The 12,510-nt window shown below is 27.3% G+C and overlaps 1 protein-coding gene across 8 annotated transcripts in view; it reads right to left on the bottom strand.

Annotated features, from left to right (window-relative positions):
- LOC105201053 overlaps positions 1-12,510 on the bottom strand; it is an 86,066-nt gene that overhangs the window by 61,592 nt on the left and 11,964 nt on the right. For all 8 annotated transcript variants that reach the window (XM_039446458.1, XM_039446456.1, XM_039446457.1 and 5 more), the window contains 3 exons: positions 10,662-12,293; positions 4,740-4,991; positions 3,187-3,307 (listed from right to left, as the gene is read on the bottom strand). In XM_039446458.1, the coding sequence (XP_039302392.1) occupies positions 3,187-3,307; positions 4,740-4,991; positions 10,662-12,293 (2,005 nt within the window). The remainder of the gene's footprint in view (positions 1-3,186; positions 3,308-4,739; positions 4,992-10,661; positions 12,294-12,510) is intronic.

Here is a 12,510-nt window from a genome sequence, read left to right on the forward strand (position 1 = left end):
TTATAATAAATAATTTATTAAATATTTTTATTAATTTTTTTATTAATAAAAAGTAACTTAATTTTATTATTACATGGTTTGTCCCAAAAGTAATGAGCCTCATTTTTTTGCCACGCGATTGTACAGCGCACACCTGCGCGACCGGTTGGAAGTGGTGGGGGAAACTCTAAGCTTACCAGCGACGCTTGATTCAATTACGTACGAGCACTCGGAGCGATGGGACGCCATTTTTAGTAAACCTCCGCGCAGAGCCTCGTCGTGGTTAGGATGGAGAGAACTTTGGAGCAACGCTATGCGATAAAATTTTGCGTCAAACTCCAAAAGACGACGAAGGAAACGTTTGATTTGCTCACTCAGGCCTTCAAGGATGATTGCTTGTCGTACTCGCAGGTAAAAAAGTGGCACAAGTCGTTCAAGGAAGGCTGGGAAGAAGTGATCGATGAGGCCCGTTCTGGGCGTCCATCAACGAACGACTTGTGCCTCTTTTTGACCTGCGAGTACGACAAGCAATCATCCTTAAAGGCCTGAGTAAGCATATCAAACGTTTTCTTTGCCGTCTTTTGGAGTTTGACGCAAAATTTTATCGCATAGCGTTGCTCCAAACTTCTCTCCATTCTAACCACGACGAGGCTCTGCGCGGAGGTTTACTAAAAATGGCATCCCACCGCTCCGAGTGCTCGTACGCAATTGAACCAAGCGTCGCTGGCAAGCTTATAGAGTCCCCCCCACCACTTCCAACCGGTCGCGCAAGTGTGCGCTGTACAATCGCGTGGCAAAAAAATGAGGCTCATTACTTTTGGGACAAACCATGTATATGTAAGTACATTATTATTAATTAATTTAAAAACGTAATAAAAATAATGTAATTGTAAAATTTAAGATAACAAAAGATCAAAAAAATAAAAATTTGATGCTGTGAAAATTCGAACCCTGTCAGTCACAGAGGGTAAAATGTAATACTAGCACTTAGCCTTCTTAGCCACGACGCTCTCTTAGATAATGGTTCAAGATTCCTGTACTTAACGTACAAACATCCCAATATTAAACTTTAATTGCAATTTAAAAAAAAAATGAAGCTCATTCAAGCTAACCTTTTTACACTTTTAATATACTCGTTTCCCCCTTTCAAATGAGCTATAATTCATCTCATTTGACATTACAGTTCTTGCCTCCCACTCCTTGTTAGTACAACATGGTTGAAATGACAGAACCATATCACGTAACTTATGATGAAAAATTTAAGACATTTGTAAGCTTTTTTGCCTCATATCTTGACCTCACTTCTTCAATTCTGTCAAAGTGGCGCGTAATTTAAAAAATTATACAAATAAATTTTACCCATGTGTGGTAGTATTAAGTTTTGTTTTTTTTATTTTATGTTTATAGACTTAATTAAATCTTTATTAATTTTTAATCCTATTTTAAATTTTTATTTTTAGTTTGTTTTTAAATTTCGTTGTTTTCAAATGTTTTTAGTTTTTATTTTTAATTCTTATATCATATTTACGCAGACTATCCTCAAAATGTCTTCGTCATTTCCTATTACGGAAAGATATGAGTAAAACTATTGTGTAAACAATCAAAGACGAATATGTGTACTATGCTTATAGACATTTCTAATAATTTTTGAAAAATAGGAATGTCGGAACATAACTTTATCATATACCATTAAATTCGTAATAAAATAAGCTTTATTTCGCTTATAAAAAGAAATAAAAATTTTGAAAAAAGGTACATAGTAGAAAAAAATATAAGACTTTAAATTTCTTATCACTATTATAAAGTACTCTTCAAGCCATTCAACTTTCATTCAGAACATTTTTTTCTATCTCTTATATTTTCAACAATTCATACATTTTAAAGAAACCGATTTTCTTCAAAGGCGGTTTCACCTAAAAGAGAAAACGGGCCAGTATAAAAAAATATGTCTCTTATTTTGATCTGTACTACAACATATTAAAGATTCATCAAAATCGAAGGGGAACACTTTCGTACCTTTCCTTATTAAATTGAATAAATCATAATTTATCATAGTGTAAAAATATTTGTATAAAATATTGCTAATATTACTAAATATTTAAACTATATTTTAATAACATAATAAAAAGATTTTAGAATTTTTTGCTGCATATAAAATATGTATAAAACATTTATATAATATTAATAATATAAATATTAGCTCCCTAGCTTTCTATATACGGGTACAATATACGTACCCTACGCGACTTTTTACATTGCTGTAACTTTTATAATATAATTGAAAACTAGGATTGAAATTCAAAAAAAACTTTAACTATTAATACACTCGATATCAAAATTAAAGTATCACCTATTCTGACTCCCAAAAATAAACAAAATTCAAGAAAGTGTAACTTTGTTAAAAATGATCATAAAAAAATGTTTAAAAAAAACATTTTAAAGCTTGAAATCTCTTTCAAAATTGATAATTCATTAAACAACTTACAGATTGTTTACGAAATTACACGGATTCAAATGGGGATGTGTCAAATCTCAAATTTTTTTACAAACTTTGCAAAGCTCCACGACGTAAAATAAAAATTGTACGCAAATGCAGTTCATACCTTTAATTTGCATACTTACTAAACGTTGTACGATTTTTTTTCACTAAATTATACAACATTGAAGCAACAATAGTTTGTTTTGCTTCATTATTGAATAATTCAATAAATCAAAATCGCACAACGCTCAACAAGTAAATTAAAAATAAAGATTCACGCTTTCAAACGCTGTAAACTGCATTTGTGTGTAATTTTTAATTCACGTCAAATAAACTCGTAAAATTCATAACAAAAAAAAACCGGTAAAAAGTATCGATTTCAGCGATCTTTGCTTTCTGTTCAGAGATATAGAGTATCAACGGGGTTCCACAAATCTATAGATAGATAAATAAATAATATAAATATTATACTTATGATTATTTGTTATAAATATCATGTACTGTCTAAATTAACATTTTGCATTATTAAGAAAAATGATCAAAGAAATAAAATTTTGTCAAAAAAAGAAAAAAGTTAAAAATAAAATTTTAAAAATTTCTTTGAGTACTAATAAAATCCTAGGAAAATCCATGATTTTCATAAACATGAAAAAGAAATCCCTTAAAAAATATAGGTTTTTCTGGTTTTTCAGGTAGTAAATAATCTGAATGTATAAAGCTTTACATACGAATCTGGAAAACATTCTGCAAAAGATATGTAACACTTTTGCAAACATCTCTGTAAAACAACATCTCTCGCAGTTGTAGAATGACTACTGATTTGATCATGTTTCAACGATTCTTTCCGATCTGTAAACATTTGTCCAATTCATTTCAATTAATATAACATTTTGTTCAACATGTAATTACGTCAGTGTCATAAAATGAATAAATAACAATGCATAACAATATTAGATAAAATGTAATCAACTTATTGATTGATAATTATAACTAAAAATATAATTGTAATGTAGTGTTCTTGATAATAATAAATAATTAAAATTTTTTAATTGCCTCAAAAATAAATCTTGGGTATTAATTAATCGTTTCATCAAAAAAATTATAAATCTTATAATAAAAAAATAATTAAATAACGTCAATCAATATATAAAAACCAATTAAAAATAAGCTTTATTCCTTTTATATTCCTTCTATATAGCTTTTCAAGTTCAGTAAACTGTGAGCGTTAAATAAATTTTCGTTCTTAATATACAATTATAAATTAAATAATATCAATATTAAATTAATTATTTTAATAATAATAATGCTAACAAATATCTATTATTCTCTTTCCTCGCTTACTACTTTCCCCAAATACTGTCAAAAATTTACAAAAAAATTTTACTTCAGCCAGGAATCAAATTTGAAATCTCTTGATTTTTTGAAACCGATGTCTAGCCACTTCGACCATAAAGTATGCGGTAATATTTGTCATAATAATTGGTTACGTTTAAAAAAATGTATATCAACAGCGCATGTAATAACAACAAATAATAATAAAAAAAATAGACTAACGTATACGTGCATGCGTGTGTGCAAGTTTTATTTTTCACAACAAATTCTTTATTGTAATTGAGGAAAGAGTAACAAATGCTCTTTTAGCATCATTATTAAATAGCAATTTACTGATATTATGTTCAACTTATAACAATGTTTCAAAATTGAAAATTATTCAGCTCGCTGTTAAACTTAAAAATCACATAAGAAATATCAGCAAAAATCTAACCAAAATTGAATAAGACTCATTGTCAATTCTTTTAAAATAGTTTCATGTAATTATAATTAATTCCATTAACTATTTAAAAAAAAAAGTAATCGTTAATTGTTAATTGTTAATCATTCATTTTAGTCACTGATTTATTTGATTGCTAAATAAAATAATTTATCGACTAATTTAAATATCTTTTCGATATGACAAACACATTTTTTCCTAATTATTCATAAAAAATTTTTAACATAATTTTTAAAATCTAATTAAAAATTATCAATTAAAAATTAAATATTTTAATCAACGATTTGATTTATATAATAATCAATTAAATCAATTATGGTTATGCTTATCATTAGTTTTTAATCGATTATTTAAGCAAAAAGATACAAAATTTGATAATAATTTCATTAATTGACTTCATTAATAATAATTATATATTTTCAAATTTTTAGTCAATTATTTTAGTTTACAAATAAATTAAGCGACTAAGTCAACACTAGTGCATAGCGATATGCAAGCAAAAATACTTACATGATAATTTCAAACTCGGAGATTTTTCTGCAGTTATTCCAAACGCTTCGAGAAACGGAGTGTCTTTGACGTCACATTCAGTACTTGTATTATTAGGAACAACTCTTATCGAGATCCTTTTAGAAAATCTAGGGTAATTCACAAAGTTAAAATTTTTACACTTGTTATCATTGAACGATGACACATTTGATGCACTAAGCCTAGATAGATCTGTATCATCTCTGCCTTCTTTCAAGCAACTTTGAAAAATTCCTGCACATAACGATTATTACAATTTTAGTAATAGCCTGTCGTACTATATAATAGAGCAAGTTTTTTAATTCATTGATCAATAAATCATATTGTATGCAAATGCAAATTTTATAAGCAAGATTATTAATAAATTAAAAAACTCGCCTTTTCACATTGTGTAATACTAGTCGTACTTTAACATTCTGCCAGTATTAAAAATATAAAATTGACGCAACATATATAATAAATTTTCAGTATTGAGGATGTGTATCAGAACACGTCCACTGTTAGTTTATTAAATACTATAAAGCCTACCCATTTATAAAAAGCTCAAAATATAAGAGTTGAATTTCTTTTTATATTCATTCCATCTTATTATTTTAAAAACGTGTAAATCTTGAAATAAAAAGTTTTAAATTGCTACATTGAAAATTATACAATGTAAAATAACATCAAAATTTAAAAATATAAAACTCACAAGACACCTCTTATTACATATGTTCATAAATTGTTATTGGTTAGCATATCAAAATAAAAATTTTGTTTAATAAATAACCTTCAGCTGTTTTTTTTTCAAACAAATCTTGACTGCATTCAGCGGAGAAAATCAATTTTGCAACTGTTATAAGATTTTTTAGTACAATTGGTTATAAATTCATAATTAAATCCAGGAACGAAGGACAAGAACCAACAATATTAAAGAATCTTCACATAATTGCAAAACTGATGCTTTTTCTGTTTTCTAAACAGCCAATAATGAATTTTAAAGTGCTTTCATTGAAACAACATTAAACAAGTTATTAATTTTTAAAAATTGTTTCAATTTTAAGGAAAAAACTATACTTTTATTTTAATATTATAATAGAAGATGACCCATATTACGATTATTTTTATAATATTAAAAAATTCTATTTCTTGGTTTGAAGATATTATCTTTTATATAATATGTTCTCTTCTTCTTAATTTACGGAAATTATTATGAATAATAAAAATATTTTTCTTGATAAAATTACGTAAAATTTTTACGTAAACAAATTATGTCTAATTAACATTAAGTTACTTCATTATTTAATATTTTAAAAATAAAGATACTCTCAAAATGAATGAAACATTAGCAATTTGCTTACATGTGCAACTTGCTTTGTATCAAAATATTTTGTAGTTTCATTAAAAAATATATATACAAGGTTAGGTAAAAGTCCGGAAACGGTCAAACATCTCGAAAAATAAGCATTTTAGAAAAGTGTTTCAGATAAAAATTGTAGGATTTCAAAAGATCTATTTATCGATCTATTTGATCAGTTTGACCTTGGATGGCAGCGCCAAAAACATATCAAAATCACATTAACTTTTTTAAACAGAACATCCTATTTTTCATTTCAGAATCTAATAGCTGGTGTCAAGAGCTTCCCAAAACACTACAAATAAGTTTATTTTCGTTAATTACTTTCCGAGTTCTAAGGCTTGAAAGCTACAATGTACTATAACTTTTAAGCGTTATAACTCGAAAAGTATTTAACAAAAATAAACTTATTTATAGTATTTTAGAAAGCTCTCGAAATCAACTACGAGAAAATGCAATAAAAGATATAATATTAGAGTATCGATAGTACCCTAAATAAAAGATATCGGTACATCCCTAACATTCTATATTTTTTATTGCATTTTCTTGTAGTCAATTTCAAGAACTTTCCAAAATACTATAAATAAGTTATTTTTCATAAAAGTACTTTCCGAGTTATGACTTATGACGCTTAAAAGTTACAGTACACTGTAGTTTTTAAGCCTCACAACTCGGAAAATACTTACCGAAAATAAATTTATTTATAATGTTCTGGAAAGCTCTTGACACCAACTATTAAATTCTGGAATCTAAAATAAGATATTCTATTTAAAAAAGTTAACCCTTAAACACATAAGTAGGTCTAAGAGACCCCATATAAAGTTTCAAACGCTTGCTGTGTGAAGACAAAATGAGACAAAAAGTTCAGACTAGGGCGTAAAAAAGTTTGAAAGCTCTTTCGATTGATATGGTTGATCAACTTTTTTGGTCAACTAGAATTCAAACGGCACAGCAGAAAGTTTTGTTAGGGTCAATGCGACCCATATAGTGTGTAAGTAAAACTTTTTTGTGAGTAATCGTATGTAAAAAAAAACACGTGGACAAAACACGTTTAAACAGGTCCGTTCGCATATGTTACTCTGTCTAAAGTTAAAATACTATACTGCCGTGAAAAAAAAGACTTCTGCGTAAGGACCAAAATATATTATCAAACACATAAATTTTTAATTTTAGACACCTTCAGTTAATCAAAAATATCTCATATTCGTCTTGTTACGTAAGTACATTTCTTAATAGAAATTGCAGTGTAATAATTTTTTTTTTTTTTTTTTTTGAAAGTATGACTTTAGCTTTAACCCTTAAACACACCGATCCTGTAAAATATGGAAACACATTTTCGGGTTTAGGAAACTTTTTCAACTTTGAGAAGCTATAACTTTGATTACAATCAATATTTTTCTACAATTGCTTTTTTATAAATGAAAGTTCAGAATCTCAGGAGTGTGACTGCACAATCGGCAATGCCAAAAAATAATTTATTGTAAAGTTATAAAAGCAAAACCATTAAGTAAAAATGAGAAATTGGTCAAAAATCCACTTTTCCTTCAAAAAATCATATCTTCGCAACAACAAACGTTTAAGGACTTTCAACGGCGTTTTAAAGCTAAAGAGTCACACTTTCAAAATAAAATTTAGCAAAGTCATTTCTTTTAAAAAGTATAATTATGTTACATGGAAAATGAGGTATTTTTGGGCATCTAAAAATCCACTTAAAAAAAAATCATATCTTTGCAACAAAAAACTTTAAAGAACTTTACAATACGGCGTTTTAAAGCTAAAAATTCATACTTCCAAAAAAAATTATATTATTGTCATTTCTATTAAAAAATGTACTTATGTAACAAAGCGAATTATGAGGAATTTTTGATTAAATCGTTTCTAAAATTGAAAATTGATGTGTTTCATGATATTTCGGAAAAACTCCCTTTTCTACAGCATTTTATAGTATTCCAACAAAGTATATGCAAGTAACATCCGCAAACCGACTTGTTTGAACGTATTTTGTCCAGCTTTTTTATGTAAAATACTCACAAAAAAAGTTTTACTTACACACTATATGGGTCGCATTGCGACCCTAACAAAACTTTGCTGCCGTGCCGTTCAAATTCTAGTTAACCTAAAACAAAAAAATGATCAACCATATCAATCGAAAGAGATTTCAAACTTTTTTAACGTCTTGGTCCGAACCTTCTATCTCATTTCGTCTTCACATAGAAAGCGTTCGAAACTTCATATAGGGTCTCTCAAACCCACTTACGTGTTTAAGGGTTAAAACGTCGTATTGTAAAGTCTTTACAAGTTTTTTGTTGCAAAAATATAATTTAAAAAAAAGTGAATTTTTAGACACCCAAAAATACCTCATATTCTCCTTGTTATATAATTATACTTTTTAAAAGAAAGGACAATACCATAATTTCTTTTTTTGAAAGTATTACTCTTCAGCTTTAAAACACCGTATTTGAAAGTCCTTAAAAGTTTTTTGTTACGAAGATAATTTTTTAAAGAAAAAGTGGATTTTTGAACAATTTCTCATTTTTGCTTAATGGTTTTTCTTTTATAACTTCACAATAAATTATTTTTCGGCAATGCCGATTGTGCGGTCACACTCCTGAAATGTTGAACTTTTGTTTTAAAAAAAATCGTAGAAAAATATTGATTGAAACCAAAGTTATAATTTCTCAAAGTTGAAAAAGTCTCCCAGACCAAAAAATGTGTTATGTATTTTATGGGATCGGTGTGTTTGAAGATTAATGTGATTTCGATATGGCGACGCCATTCAAGGTCAAACTGATAAGATCAGTAAATAGATCTTTTGAAACCCTACAACTTTTATCTGAAACACTTCTAAAATGCTTAGTTTTCGAGATGTTTGACCGTTATTAAACTGTTACCCAACCCTGTATTATATTCTCATCATTTAATAATAATTTTAATAAATCAAAAAAGAAAATAACGGATAAGAAATAATACCGACAAATAAAGAATTAAAATTTTTAATATTGTTATTATTAAAACAGTTGTATCGCGTTCTTTAAATGACTATATTATAATATTAAAAAAACATTTTTTTACTGAAATTTAAACGTATCAAATTTTTTTATTAAAAATTATTTCTTAAAAATAAAATTAGTTATTTTACATAATATAATTCCTCTTACATAATATAGTTCCTTCTAAATATAAAAGTATTAAAGTAATTGCAAATATGCAATAGCAAATTGTATAATTTTGTTGAAAGCAACAATGTGTTTTCTTTATACTAATCAATTTATCTTATTCTTTTCTGTATGTTTGTATAATGCGCGCATGCGTGCATACAATCTATTTTGTTCTTAATAAATTGCTAAGTTACCAAAAACAAAATTCAAAAAATATGGTCATTACTGTATCAACCACGCACGATTTGATCGCTTGTGCAGCTGAAAAATCTACAATTTAAAATTTCCAATATTACACGAGAAAAATATATTCCTTTATATTTTTCCTAAATATTTTTTTACACTTACTGTATGTAAAAAATGCAATGTTTTATTTACATATAAAATAATAATTGTTAAATAAAACATTAAATTATTTTTAATTTTTTACTAATGTAATACTTTTTTCTGTACAGATTACTTTACAGTACGCACACGTAATATAGGGAAGAGTGGAGTAAGTCGGATCTATTTGCAGTTTTTGTTCTCTAGAAAACACAAATAAAGTCCGATCGTAAAGTCGAAGGTGCCATTCGAAATATAATTTAATTTTCTTCATTTTTGTTTGAAACCATTTTGACGTATCTCTTACTTGTGTTAAACTATAATAAAAAATGTAAATTGCTATTTCCAGCCTGATTTGGAATTATTAGTTTGAAATACTTCTATTTAAATTCCATATTCTCAAATAGGATTTTAAAACATTTCAATGTACTTTTTTTTAGTATTGAGTAAAACGAGCAAATTGACAGTAAAAATAAAAATTTTATTAAAAAAAATAAATAGTAATAGTTTATATAATTAGACGTTTCCCGATCATGTTACAATATTGTTATTATATAATTAAAATTGAAATTAATAAATTCAATTATTCCAAGTCTAATAACTCATAATATTTTACTAATTTAACATTTCTAGGATTTAGTCGATCGATTACTAGTGCTACAATCAGATTGCAATTCCGATGTAAAAGTCCGCTTTGGGCAAGAGTCCTTTCGAACTTTAGAACAAATTTTACAATAAATCACAAAATAATTGATATTTTTGAATTCTACACTCTTTAATTATTTTAAATTATCTTTCAAAATTTTAGTACCTTTTAAATAATAATTTACAAGAATTCTCTTTTAAAAAATGTTTACACGATGGCTAAAAATACATATTCACATCTATTCTATGAATGTAATGACAGAGAACCTTCAAACTGCTATTACATGTTCGGTATTATAAGGGCTTTACATTATAAATACCCCGCAAATCTACTTAACTGTATCCATTTTAATTAAAAAGATCCTATTTGGAACAACAATCCAAATTAGCCCACTCTGCTCTATGTATTTTATTACATATATGTATAATATAAAAAATTACCTTTTTTCTGCATATCTAATATATTTCTAACACTATGCCTCCACTTTTTTCCCTTTCCAACACTCAATTTATCCAAATTAGCTCCATCATTTACATTATTTAATATAGACAAAGATCTAGACCAACTCTTCCCGGGTTTTAAAAAAACAGACCTATTTATTTGTCTGTTTGTAGCATTGTGTTGAATCATATCATTAGACAATTCAGAGTAATCAAAAGAATTTATTGCATTCCTAGAGTATTCGAAATTATATCGAACAGTAGAAAGAGCTTTATCAGTTACAGAGTGAAGTATCTCGTTATTCGATCGCATGTCTTCATTATTGGAACACTCATTCAACATACTTAGATGCCATTTGGAATACCGCGTCCTCCTTCCTATTCTGATTGGATCCTGCAATCGCGTAAGCAACACGCGAGCGTTAACATTTTTGATGTTATCCCAACTTTCATCAAATAAACTACTTCTATCAACGTTAATACTTTCATCTTTAATCTTTTCGCAAATCGCTTTTGCAACATGTCTTTCCATATCGTAATTCTCTAGATATTTATTCTTCAATAATTCGTTTGGAATTTTTCTTGCATCAGTTTGCGTATTACTGTTGAACGATTGCTCTCGTTTTAAATCGACAGGCAAATCTATCAGGTCCATTTCTATAAATTTATTCAAAAGATCTTTCTTTCCTATATTATCTTCATCTATACGTTTCGTTGAGTGATTATACGTTATGTCACTAAATAATGATCGTGATTGACTTGTACTATTTGCAAGAGATATATTTAAAGAATGTGGAATTTCCGTTTCAAATTTCTGTGTAAAAACCACGTGAATATCATCCTTGCAAGTCGTTATTTCATTGTTAACAGCAAAATTCATAGACACCTGTGGTTTTTGTGACAATAAAACTTGGGTTTGTGCTTCATGTATAGAAGAACAACAGTTTCTCCGATCGATGTTGGACATATCTTCCTTTGTAGTCGCTAGTAAACATTTCTTCCAATGTGATTCGTCATCAATGTTATTAATAGGAGAAAATATTACTGAACAGGTAGGTTTGACTTGTGAGCCAATAGGAGTGCTAGAAACTATTTTTTGCTCTTGTTTGTTAAACACTATGCTATTTTTTTTCACAAATTCTCTTATTCTTAATCTTTCCAATTTTACAAAACATTCTGTTATTAGATTTTTACTTTTTCTAATATTATTTGGCGCAAATTCTATACTTTTATTGCAGTTTGGAGTGACTTCAGATAAATTATGAAAAATTATATGAGATGTATTTGATTTATCTCTTATATCAATATTATCTTCCATGTTTTTTTTGTTATTCAACACATACGAATCTTTAATAATATTATCGTTTAATGCCACGCAACATTGTTTGATTGACGTACGTTTAAAGTTTTCAAAGTTAGTTGAGATTAATCGCGAAATAGTATACTTTACTTGGGAAATATTTCTATTAGTCTGTAAAGTATCTGTATACAAGAATTTTGAATCATGCAGTACGTCTTGCTTACTTTTCGCAATCTTTTCGCGATTCAACATGTAGTTCTGAATAATGTGAGTATTTAATTTAACAAAACATGGTTTAATAATTTGTTGGTCATTTTCTGTATGCTTGAAATCTGCAACAAATATATCAATTGTAATTAATATATTTTATAATGCAACTATTATGTCAATCTTTAAGGTTTTCCAGCTAAAAAAAGTGGAAAAAAATTTTTTAATCGTATATAACTTTTAATAAAAGAGTTTTTAGCTTTTTCAAAATAATAAATAAAAATTTAAATAAAAATAATTTATTATTTAAAAGTATTTTCTTTTATATTGATATTAATAAAA

The sequence above is a fragment of the Solenopsis invicta genome, chromosome 3 (genome assembly GCF_016802725.1).
Source record: "Solenopsis invicta isolate M01_SB chromosome 3, UNIL_Sinv_3.0, whole genome shotgun sequence".
Classification (NCBI taxonomy): Eukaryota; Metazoa; Arthropoda; class Insecta; order Hymenoptera; family Formicidae; genus Solenopsis; species Solenopsis invicta.